Source organism: Peromyscus leucopus, chromosome 7 (genome assembly GCF_004664715.2).
Source record: "Peromyscus leucopus breed LL Stock chromosome 7, UCI_PerLeu_2.1, whole genome shotgun sequence".
NCBI lineage: Eukaryota > Metazoa > Chordata > Mammalia > Rodentia > Cricetidae > Peromyscus > Peromyscus leucopus.
In genome coordinates this window covers 97,422,660-97,435,631 of record NC_051069.1, presented here as the reverse complement: position 1 = coordinate 97,435,631, position 12,972 = coordinate 97,422,660, and the positions used below count along the sequence as shown (strand labels likewise).

Genomic DNA, 12,972 nt, shown 5'->3' with positions numbered 1-12,972 from the left:
TAAGACTCTGTTATCAAACAAAAACAAAACAAAAAAACCTCAGTTCTACCTTAAAAATCACCTAAACTGGTAGAAAAACACCCATATCTGGGGCCTATTTCCAGACTATAATTTGAGTGGTCTTCTATGATGAAGGACTGGAATCAGCACTGGTGCTTGGCTTACCACTTATGAAGCCCTAGAGTCAGTCTTCAGCATTTCAGGAGACAGGGTATATACAAGTATAATCCCGCCTGTAATCCTACAAGTGTAAAGGTACAAGTTCCAGGAAGCCCCTCCCTGATGAGATGGGCATGATCCATGCATACAATTCCCAGCATTCAAGGTTTCAGGCTGACTTCAAACTCTTGATCTTCCTGCTTTAGCTTCCTAAGTATGCTGGAACTACAGGCACGTGACACCATGCCAGCTTAAAGTTCTACTTTGCATAATTTTTCTCAAATTACATTTTCTCCCCTAAGAATATAATCCACAGCTGGGCAGTGGTGGACGCACACCTTTAATCCTAGCACTTTGGAGGCAGAGGTAGGTGGATCTCTGTGAGTTTGAGGCCAGCCTTGTCTACAGAGCGAGATCCAGGAAAGGCACAAAGCTACACAGAGAAACCCTGTCTCGAAAAACCAAAAAAAAAAAAGAATATATTCCATTTTCTTTCTTTCTTTTTCTTCTTCTTCTTCCTCCTCCTCCTTCTTTTTTTCTGTGAGACAGGGTTTCTCTATGTAGCTCTGGCTGTCCTGGAAACTTGCTATGTAGACCAGGCTGGCCTCAAACTCAGATCTGCCTGCCTCTCCTCCCCAACCCGTCAGTGCTGGGACTAAAGGCATTTGCCACCACTAAAGATAGGAGGCACTATTCTAAAATAATGGGCACATCACATCATCAATGATTTCGCAGCTAAGTTGTATAAGACAAGTGACATCTGTGAGTGTTGAGTTACAATTCCCAAAAGGTTAAACAACAGATCCCTAATACAGGTTCTTAGCTGTTACAACATATCTAAGTCTGAACAATGCTTCCTAAGCAACCCTACCAGCAACCCTTATCCCCAAATACCCCTAAAATCTGAAGAATATCAAGTAATTTCTTTTGTTAAATGATTTATTTTTATTTTATGTTTTGCCTGCATCCATGTCTGTGTGAGAATGCCAGGTCTCCTGGAACTGTAGTTACAAACAGTTATGAGTGCTGGAAATTGAAACCCAAGTCCCGAGGAAGAGCAGCCAGTGCTCTTTACTGCTGAAACTATCTATCCAGCCCCAAATATCAAGTAATTTCAATTGAAGGCAAAATTCTTCCTACGTGTTTGAAAATTTGCTCTCACACACAACTTCAACAATATACTTTTTCCTGTGACATGGTTTCTCTATGTATCCCTGGCTGTCCTAGAACTTACTCTGTAGACCAGAGGCTAGCCTTGAACTCACAGAGATCTGCCTGTCTCTGCCTCTTGAGCGCTGGGATTAAAGGCGTGCGCCACCGCCAGACAATAAAATACTTGTAACAGAGAGATAAAACCATAAGTGTTCATGGCATAGTGTTGAGACTCAAAAAAATGTTCCATGTTTGGGTAGGATTCTACCCTAAAGGAAATCTGCATAAATGCCATGATAGAGTACTTGTCTCACATTCACAAACCCTTGGCACCAGTCTCTAGTACTACTACTCATCCAAACCAACAAACAAAAAAGTTAAGAGCTGTTTAGTATCATGGGAAAACTTAAAATGAGGGGGGAATTGGTTAGGTTAGAAAATTAGACTACACTCATCCAAGTGGACTACACAGGAAATACATATTTACTAAAACTAGAACATTTGATGAGGAGGTATATAGTTACATATGAAATAAAGTTATGAATATAAATATATATGGATAAATATAAAAAATATATATGGAATAGACACAAAAAGGGTTAAGTGTACAAGACAGTCATGGAAATAAACTTGTTTTCTCTCTATTCAAACTATAATAGAGCTAGGTATGTAGCACTGTGGTATGCACATGCTTGACACAAAAAAATGAAAAAAAAGTAAGTAGTGATCAATGTTGACTAACTGATAAAATAGTATGTTCTGTATTTTCTTTCTGAATATTTTTCAAAGGATCTCTCTCTCTCTCTCTCTCTCTCTCTCTCTCTCTCTCTCTCTCTCTCTCTCCCTCTCCCTCTCCCTCTCCCTCTCCCTCTCCCTCTGGTCTGCCTCCTGAGTGAGTACCAGGACTAAATTTGTGCATGACCATGCCTGGCTCAAAAGATTTCTTGCATGCTTACATGAGTACATACACCTGACACCTATGTGCATATCTCAGCAGGGCAGGGAAGACAGAGGGTACATACACCCGTGTGCATAACTCAGCAGGGAAGACAGAGGGTACCTGCACCTGTGTGCACACCTCAGCAGGGCAAGGAAGACAGAGGGTACATGCACCAGTATGCACACCTCAGCAGGGCAGGGAAGACAAGAGGGTATATGCACCCGTGTGCACACCTGAGCAGGGAAGAGAGAGGGTATATGCACCTGTGTGCATACCTCAGCAGGGCAGGGAAGACAGAGGGTACATGCACCAGTATGCACACCTCAGTAGGGCAGGGCAGACAGAGGATTCTGCTCTATTATCAATCCTAAGTTTCCTCCCTTGAGACAGGTTGTCTCACTGGACTTCAAGTTCATCAGTTTGGACTAGGCTGGTGAGCCAATGAGTTCCTAGAATTCACTTGTCTCCCAGTATTGAAGTTATAGACATTTTTTGAGATGCCTGGAATTTTATGTGGGTGCTGAGCAATCTCCCCAACCCATCTTTTCTTTTTAATTTAAATTCTGCTTTACCCATATGGGTGCTTTGTCTACATGCATGTCTGTGCACACACCATATGTGTGCCTAGTACCCTTAAGAGGCCCGAGGGAGGCCAGATATGGTGGTGCACACCTTTAATTCTGGCACTCAGAAGGCAGTGGCAGGAAGACCTACCTCTGTGAGTGGATGTCAGCCTGGTTCCGAGTTCCAGAACAGCCAGACTATCTAGAGACCCTGTCTCAAAAACAAACAAACGGGGCTGGAGAGATGGCTCAGGGGTTAAGAGCACTGGCTGCTCTTCCAGAGGTCCTGAGTTCAATTCCCAGCAACCACATGGTGGCTCACAACCATCTAATGAGATCTGGTGCCCTCTTCTGGCCTGCAGGGACATATGCAGGCAGAACACTGTATACATAATAAATAAATAAATCTTAAAAAAACAAAAAACAAACAAACAAAAAACAAAAACAAGGCTGGGTGGTGGTAGCGCATACCTTGAATCCCAGCACTCAGGAGGCAGAAGCAGGCAGGTCTCTGTTGAGTTCAAGGACAGCCTGGTCTACAGAGTTCTAGGAAAGACACAAAGCTACACAGAGAAACCATGTCTCGAAAAAAGAAAATAAGGGTGGGGAATAGGGGGCAGAAGGAGGCAACAGATGCCATGGAAGTCAAATTATAGATAGTTGTGAACTACCATGTGGGCACTGAGAATCAAACGCAGGTCCTTTAGAAGGGCAGCAGAGCTCTTAACTACTGAGCCATTTCTCTATACCTTTTTTAATTAAAAAAATATTATGAGGCTGGAGAGATGGCTCAGCAGTTAAGAGCACTGGCTACTCTTCCAGAGGTCCTGAGTTCAATTCCCAACCATATGTTGGCTCACAATCTTTCGTAATGAGATCTGGTGCCCTCTTCTGGCCTGCAGGCAGACATACAGTTAGAACACTATACACATAATAAATAAATCTTAAGGAAAAAATTATTTATGTGTATATGCCTGTATATTTATATGTGCATATGTGTGTAGGTGCCCTTGGAGGCCATAAAGAGGGAATCAGTTTCACTGGACCTGGAGTTACAGTTGTGGGCCACACAATGTGGGTGCTGGGAATTGAACCTGGGTCCTCTGGAAGAGCGGCCAGTGCTCATAACTGCTAAGGCATCTCTCTAGCCCAATTTTCAACACTGACCTTAAATTTAGATTTCTGCCTCTGCTCTACAACACCCAACATCCTTTCTGTGTTTTCTTTATTCTTTTTTTAAGTAAGGTCGGCCAGGCATGGTCACCAACACCTTTTTCTTTTTAATATATATATATATATATATACATATTATTATTTTTTTTTTTTTTTTTTTTTTTTTTTTTGGTTTTTGGAGACAGGGTTTCTCTGTGTAGCTTTGCGCCTTTCCTGGAGCTCACTTGGTAGCCCAGGCTGGCCTCGAACTCACAGAGATCCGCCTGGCTCTGCCTCCCGAGTGCTGGGATTAAAGGCGTGCGCCACCAACGCCCGGCTTATTTATTTTTTTAATGTGCATTTGTGTTTTTGCCTTGGGTGTCGGGGTTCCCTCAAACTGGAGTTAGACAGGTGTGAGCTGCCAATGGGGGTACTGGGAATTGAACTCAGGTCCTCTAGAAGAGCAGTCAGTGCTCTTAACCCCTGAGCCATCTCTCCAGGCCCGCTTTCTATGTTTTCTAACATTTCTGTAATTGAAGAATAGTTCACAAATATTCCTTTTATCCCCAATTAAAAACTGTGGAGTCACAAAAAAGAAACCTGGAGTCAGGCAGTGGTGGCACATGCCTTAATCCCAGCACCCAGGTGGATCTCTGTGAGTTCAAGGCCAGCCTGGTCTACAAAGTGAGTTCCAGGACAGCCAGAGTTGCACAGAGAAACCTTGTCTCAAAAAACAAGAATAAGGAAAAAAAAAAAAAAAAAAAACCAAAAAACTGTGGAAGGGGGCTTGAAAGATGACTCAGCATTTAAAAATTAACAACCATCTGTAACTGCAGTTTCAGGAGATCATACACCCTCTTCTGACTTCCACAGGTAATATACATACATGGTACAGAAACATACATACTGGCAAAATACCCATATACATAAAATAAAATAATCATCTGTGCCAAAGTGGACCACACCTTTAATCCCAGCACTTAGGAGGCAGAGGCAGGCAGATCGAGTTCGAGGACAGCCTGGTCTAAGAGCAAGTTCTAGGACAGCCAGGGCTAAATAGAGAAACTGTGCCTCAAAAAGACAAAAAAAAAAAAAAAAAAAAAAAGTAAAAATTTAGACATGACTTAAGAACAACAAAAACTCACAACTGAAGCCAGATGCAGTGGTATACACATCAGGTTTCAACTACTTGAGAGGCTGAGGCAAGAGAACCAGTTAAACCCAGATCAAACCAGCCTATGCAACAAATAATATTCCTACTCCAAAAGAAAACTGGATAAAGCTAGTTTCTACAGATAATGTCTGGAAAGTACTAAGAGTAAAATAGATGTAGAAACAGGTGGAGGTGAAAATGAGGTCAAAGGAGGAAGGTTTCACTATTAAAACAGGAAATATGAAGGCTTTCAGAAAAGGCATGGTTCTCCCCAATCCATTATAAGTGTGGAGCTCACACTTTCTCACCAGCTCTTCTTTAGGTTCAAATTACAGCACAATTGTCTTCCCCATGACCTAAACATGGGATAAACATGGAAGAAATGGTCTTGTTTTGTTTTAGATGGTCTTGCTATGTGGCCTAGGCTGGCCCTGAACTTGTGATCATCCTGCCTCAGTTTCTGGAGTTCTGGTATTAAACAGGTATGTACAACAGGCCAATTGCGAATTTTTTTATTTTTGCTATTTTCCCCCCTTTATTTTCTGAGACAAGTTATCATTATGTAGTCCTGAATGGCCTAAAACTTGCTATATAGAACAAGCTGCCCTTGAACTCAGAGATCCACCTGTCTCTGCCTCCTAAGTGTCAGCATTACAGATGTGTACCCCTACATCCAGAACCTTTCAAGAGATCTACTAAGAGGTACTGTGTTTTAGGTCTTTTAACTTATTTATACTATATTCAAAGATAAATAAAGGAAAATTCTATCTCACAAGCTGTCCACCATGAATTTACTACCTGTGTGCTAAATTAACAGTTCAATGACAGGTGTTAATATAAGTAACCCAGGACATATATAACACTTTGGGGTCTTCCATTCATCATAGCATTACCTTTACTCATCATAAAAAGATAATTACAAAGAAATACTATAGGCATCCCATCCCAAATACTCTCTAAAAACTACAAAAGAATTACTGGTCATTTTGTTGAATTCCAAGAATGATAAACTTCTTGTCTGTTTATACAGCCTCTTCTACTGCTTCTCTTCCTTCCTTCCCCCATATACTATCACTGTCAAGACAAACAAGATGGAATTAAATAATCCACACACTATAGGTGAGTTCTATGTTACACTGGAAACCAGGGAAACAAAATGCCCTACAGATTAAGTCTCACTTACTGAACAAGTAACCTGGAGCTGCTGCTGCTGTTGGGGTGGTGGTGGTGTCTGTTCTTGTGCAGTTTGCTGTTGTGGCTGCTGCTGTGGGTCCCATATATGTACAGTCTGAGCTGTGTTCTGGTACGTGCCTGCAACGGCCTGCACAGCCACTGGAATATGGATGTTGCCATTCATGAACTGTGCTGGAAAGAGAGAGTTTGCAAGGGTCTGCACTACCTCTTCATGGGAGTTTTTCACTACAGATGTGGCGCCCACCATCTTCTCCTTGTCATCCTCCAGCTTTACAGCTGCTAGGGCTGTGGGTGAGCCACTGACGTGAACTGCATTGTAGGCTTCCTGGGGAATGGCAATGTGGGTAATGCTCTGCTGCTGAGGATCCCCCCGGGGCTGGGCAGAATAAACAGGGATGGTCCAAGTTTCTCCTGTAGGGCTAGTTATGGTCCCAGTGGCACTGTACAGGTGGGCACTGTCTACTGTCAGTAAGTCTGGCCTCAAAGACACGTAACTCTGTTGTTGGCCCTGTGGAATGGCCAGCACGGTGGCCACTGGCTGCCCTGAGATGGCGTAGGACACGGTGATGGGCATGTCCACTTTGCGTTTCTTCACTGGCTGAAGGACACTGGCTGAGCCAACCCGCCGTTCCCCTTCCCGGGGTGAGCCCTGCTGGGATGGTGGTGGGGAAAGGGCACCCACGGTCTGGATTTGAATCTGCTGACCCCCAGCAAGAGACTGGCCAGCCACCAGTTGAGCCTGGATTTGTTGATGTGGGATATGCTCCTCTGGGATTTCTGCAGCCTGGATCTGCTGGGCCGCCTGCACGTGCTGCACCTGGATCTGGGCTGCTTGCAGCTGCGAGGGGCTGGGGCTCTGTAGAGATGGGGTCTGGATGGAGGGGGCTGCTGACTGCGGTGGTTGGCCCTGGATCTGCACCTGGACCTGGATGGGTTGCTCAGTAGGCTGGTGAACGGTGAACTGAGGGGAGAGTTGCTGAGCCGAGACCTGCTGTGGAGACTGCTGTACCTGCACCTGTACCTGCAGAAACAAGATTCACCAGTGAGTAAAGCAAGCAACATCCAGCTCCCAGGACCCTGTGTAATGTGGCAAGGGGGACTGCATCAGTCATGGTTTCTGCAGTCACAATGCCCCAAACACAGTATGAAAATTTCTTCAGCATCACATTGAATTTACAGTGAGATATATCCATCCCAGGAAATAAGACAAAAATGATCAACAGGGATCTAAGAACAAAACATTAGAATTTTGTTCACTTTTAATTTTTTCTTTGAAACTGTGCCCCCCCTTTGGTTTTTTGCACATTAGTAGAGTGGTATAAGTATATACTTAAGTATATGTTTAAAATTTTTATTGGAGTTAAGAGTGTTGGCTCAGTGGTTAAAAGTACTGACTGCTCTTTCAAGAACTGAGTTCGAGGGGCTGGAGAGATGGCTCAGAGGTTAAGAGCACTGACTGCTCTTCCAGAGGTCCTGAGTTCAATTCCCAGCAACCACATGGTGGCTCACAACCATCAGTAACAAGATCTGATGCCCTCTTCTGGCCTGCAGTCATACATGCTGTATACATAATAAATAAATAAATCTAAAAAAGAACTGAATTAGAATCCTAGTACCCAGATGGTGGCTCACAACCCTTGATAACTTTAATTCCAAGAGATCTGACGCCCTCTTCTATACTCCAAGAGCACCACACACACGGTGCACAGACATACATGTAGGCAAAACACCTATTCACATAAAATTAAAGTGTCAAATCATATTGATTAAAATTTTTTGTAAGGCATGAGAAAAAAAAAAAAAAGAACATCTAGCAGCATCCAATTATCTGGATCAAATCTAACTCCAGATCTCAGTGAGTTAGGAGGCCAGCCTGAACTACACATGTGCACACATACACACAAAATAATTAATCATGAAAACAGATTCTGCTAAGTGTCATGGTGCACATTTGTAATCTCAGCACTTGGAAAGCTGATATAAGAGGACAGTGAGTTTGAGACCTAACCCCAACCAACAATAACAATAACATACTACAACTGAGTTAAACATTATGTTATTTTATAACTATAAAACTGCTTTATAAACCAAATTTTATTTTGGGGATGTAGCCCAGTTGGTAGACTGCTTGCCTACCATGCACTAAACCCTAGGTTCAATCCCTATAGCAAGATATAAACTGGGTAGTGCACACCAGCACTCCCAGCACTTTGTGGAGTAAGAAGGATCAGGAGTCATGACTATATACTGAGTATTAGGCTAACTTGGGAAACATGAGACCCTGTCGCAAAAACAAAACAATAACAACCACCACAAAGGCTAGAGATATTGCTCAGCTTGCCAGTTGGTAGAGTTCTTGCTTAAACTTTGAGATGAACTGGGTAGAGAGGTCTGTGATCCTAGCACTCGGGAGCAGAAGTTCAAGTTTATCCTTGGCTACACACAGAGATTGAAATCTACCTGAGGTACATGAAACCCTGTCTCAAAAAAGTGCGATAGTTCACACCTAAAATCTTTGCACTTTGCAGACAGAGAGGCAGAGGATATATAGTGAAATCTTATCTCAGTAAACAGAACCACCAAAAAGTAGAATCTAGCATGTATATAACTACTGTTACACTATTAGCCAAAGTTTGAGTCTGATGTCATTCATAAATATAACTAAATGAAATTATGTTTTCAAGTATTTATATATACAACTTTATTTTTATTTTTTGGGTTTTTTTTTTTTTTTTTTTTTTTTTTTTTTTTTTTTTGAGACAGGGTTTCTCTGTGTAGCTTTGGAGCCTTTCCTGGAACACTCTGTAGCCCAGGTTGGCCTTGAACTCACAGAGATGTGCCTGGCTCCACTTATAGAGTGCTGGGATAAAAGGCTTGCACCATCACCCCTGGATACAATCTTATTTTAATTTTTAAAAAATTTGTTATCCAGCAGTTGAGAGTCAGAGGCAGGCAAATCTTTGTGAGTTCAAAGCCAGCCTGGTCTACAAAGAGTTCCAGAACAGTCAGTACTGTTTCACAGAGAAATCCGGTGTCAAAAAAACAAAAATAAAATTATCATCATGAGTATATGATGTGGGGGAGGGGAGGTACATAAATGCCACGGCACACATACATCTGAAAGGAGTAGGCCACCAGTCCCTAAAGTTGTATTTTGTCACAAATCTGTAATCCTAGCCACTCAGGAACCTGAAGTAAGCAGATCCATCCAGCTTGGCCTACAGAAGGAGTTCAAGGCCTGCTCAAGCAATTGAGTGACAGTTCCTCTCAAATTAAAAAGTAAAAAAGAGGGGCTAGAGAGATGGTTCAGTGGTTAAGAGCACTGACTGTTCTTCCAGAGGACCCAAGTTCAATTCTCAGCAATCACATGGGGGCTCACAACTATTTCTGACTATAGTTTCAGGGGATCTGACACCCTCACACAGACAAATATGCATCCAAAGTAAAATAAAATTCAACCACAATACAATGCCAAAAAAAAAAAAAAAAAAAAAAAAAAAACCCAAAACAAAACCCCTCACAAAACTACCTGAAAGAGACTCTGTTTCATCTAAAGACCCCCCAAAAGGAAGTCTATGCCTCCTCAAGCATGCATTCACTCCTCCATTTTGAAAAAGCTTAATGTCAGCATTCTCTGAGGCTAATAGGTAGAAAATGCCAACCTAGAAATCTACAGGTGATCAAGATTTGAGATGTACAAATTAAATGAAGATCACCATACCTCAGCTTTTAATTTTAAAGCAAGTTCCAAATGCTATACTTTCCACGAGTCAAAACTAGCGTTTCTGTGCTTTCTATTCATTCTGTCACAGAAAGAAGTCTCAGTCACATGAAGCTATCACATTCAAATTCAGTGTTAGCCTCTACTTTCTGTACTGTTCAAGCTCTTTAAAGCAAACAAAATTTTTATAGTTTACAGCAGCTAGAGACAGTGGCAATCCACATTAAATATGAAAGATTCCCCACCTTGGTAAAATAACTTCCAACATTTCTATCATCTGTATAGGTATGTTGTAACTAACCAATCTATGAGAGAAAATAAAACTTTAGTTAACAGGTTCTACCTAAATATTTCCTCACCTGAACCTGCTGGGGCTGCTGAACCTGGATCTGCTGTTCTTGCTGAGTTTGTGGTTGAACACTGGTTGTGACTGGACAAGCAAGTTCAAGCAAAGACCCAGCCACTTCAGTACTGTCTGTGTAAATGCAGTTTCCACCCTGTTGGTACACCATGGTGGTAGTGGCGGTCTGCTGGAACTCCTGAAGAGCTTCTGGTCCCTTAGAAGCCAGTGAGTCTAGAAATTCCTTCATCCTGTGTTGTGGGACAGACCTCGCCTTCACTCGGATGTACTCTTCAAATGAGATGGTGTTCTCCAGAGAATTATTCATATTGCAGAATCCTTAGGGTTCCTAAAATTAAAATAGACAATCAACATTTTGCTATTGTTAGCGTATTGTTTTATTTTTTCATTAATTAATTTATTGAGAGAGGAGCATGCACATGCCAAGGCATGCGTGTGGAGGTCAGAAGACCACCCACTTAAATTGGTTCTCTTTTTCTACCATGTGGGTCTCAGGGATCAAACTCAGGTCATCAGGCTTGGCAATAGGTAGCTTTATATGTTGAGCCATCTTACCAAGCCTATTATAAGAGAATGAGAATGGAATATGTGTGTGTATACATACATACAAATACAAATACACAAACACACACACATATTCCAAAGCAAAATTATATTATACCATCTTCCCCACCCTCAAACTTATGATTTTTTTAAAGATAGGATCTCACTATGAACCCTTGGCTGGCCTGTAACTTGCTAAGTTAACCTGGCTGGCTTTAAAACTACACAGATATTCACCTGCATCTTCAGAGTGCTAAGCCTAGCCTCTGTGAGGTATTTTTGTTTTTAATGTTTAGATTTCTCAGTCTTATTATTAGTAGTCTGTGTACAAGATAGTGTATGGGCACACGTGCCATGAAAGCATATATAGTCAGAAGACAAATAACTATAGTTTGTTCTGTCTTTCCACCTTTACATGGGTTCAGGGGATGAAACTCATAGGCTTACGCAGTAAGTGCCTCTCACCTGCTCTGACACCTTGTCCTACAATTCTATGTAGCTCACAGTGGCTTTGAACTTAAGGTAATCCCTCTTTCTCCAGGCTCCTGAGTGCTAGGATTTCAAGCATGAACCAATATAATTTGCCTACCTTCCTTCAACACTTTTTTTTTGGTTTTTCGAGACAGGGTTTCTCTGTATAGTTTTGGTGCCTGTCCTGGATCTCACTCTGTAGACCAGGCTGGCTTCGAACTCAGAGATCCGCCTGGCTTTGCCTCCCGAGTGCTGGGATTAAAGGCGTGAGCCACCACTGCCTGGACGTTCAACATTTCTTAAACCAAACTATCACACTAAAACAAAAACCAAACATATTCTTTAATTACTGGATAGAATAGGCTGAAATGACCTTCTCTATCCAGCACCAGGTTAATCACATCCTTTCTATGAAGTCAAGCTTTAGACAGTAATGTTGCATGCAAAAATCACTCCCATGCCTGGTGGCACTTACCTTTCTTTATTCTCAGCATTTGGGAGCCATATGCAGGCCAGATACTTAAAAGTTTGAGACCAACCTGCTCTATATAGCAAATTACAGGCCAATCAGGTCTACAGAATGAGACCCTGACTCAAAATAAACTGTTCTCTTACCACCTCAAAAGACTACCAAACAAGGGGAGGGAGCAAGGAGCAGATTCCTACCTACTGACATGTTTTTTGAGACAGGGTCTCACTATGTAACTTTGGCTGGTCACTTGGCCCCTACTGACATGTTTTATTTCCACTACTAGGTATAATCTATAGTACAGAGTTATTTATGTATGCCATCTAGCAAGACCTAAGAGACAGTGGCATATTCTTTATCTCCATTAGAAACATCAAAAAACACTGGGCAGAAGGGGCACACGCCTTTAATCCCAGCACCCAGGAAGCAGAGGCAGGATATCTGAGTTTGAAGCCAGCCTGGTCTATAGAGCGCCTTCCAGGATAACCAGGACTGTTACACAGGGGATCTGACAACCTCTTCTGGCCTCTGTGGTAGCAGGCATACATGTGGTACATGTAAACAAAACTCCCATATCCACATCAAATAAAAATAAATAATCTAGTCACTACTAAAATTCAGAAATCCATTTTGCACACTTTTTCATCAAGTATCTAAGACAAAAACATGATCTGGGCCCAGGCAGAGCCACAATCCTGTAATTCCAGATTCAGGAAGTCAAATCAGGATGGGCTACATCATTCGACCTTGCCTCAAAAAACAAAAATAAGGGATGGGGATGTAGTTCAGTTGGTAAAGTGCTTGCTTGCCTAGCATGCACAAAGCCCTGGGTTTAGTCCCCAATACTACAGAAAAATGGCAAGAAGTTGCAGGTCTGTAACTTCAGCACTCAGGAGGGAGTCCAGAGAAACAGAAGTTCAAGGTCATCTACAAGACAGCAAAAGCAACTGATAAGACTTCAAAACAAAAGGGCCAACAATGGCTTAAGGGTAAAAAACGCCTTCATTCAAGACCTGTGTCCGGAGTTCAATCCACACAACATATATGATGAAGAAAGGAACTAACTCCCACAAACTGTCCTCTGACCTACACAC

At 42.2% G+C, this 12,972-nt stretch overlaps 1 protein-coding gene across 5 annotated transcripts in view; it reads right to left on the bottom strand.

The window, feature by feature from the left end:
• Nucleotides 1–12,972, bottom strand: part of Qrich1 (glutamine rich 1) — a 39,786-nt gene that overhangs the window by 14,595 nt on the left and 12,219 nt on the right. For all 5 annotated transcript variants that reach the window (XM_028886959.2, XM_028886956.2, XM_028886954.2 and 2 more), the window contains 2 exons: nt 10,394–10,723; nt 6,303–7,334 (listed from right to left, as the gene is read on the bottom strand). In XM_028886959.2, coding sequence (XP_028742792.1) covers nt 6,303–7,334; nt 10,394–10,702 — 1,341 coding nt within the window. In that variant the 5' untranslated portion in view covers nt 10,703–10,723. The remainder of the gene's footprint in view (nt 1–6,302; nt 7,335–10,393; nt 10,724–12,972) is intronic.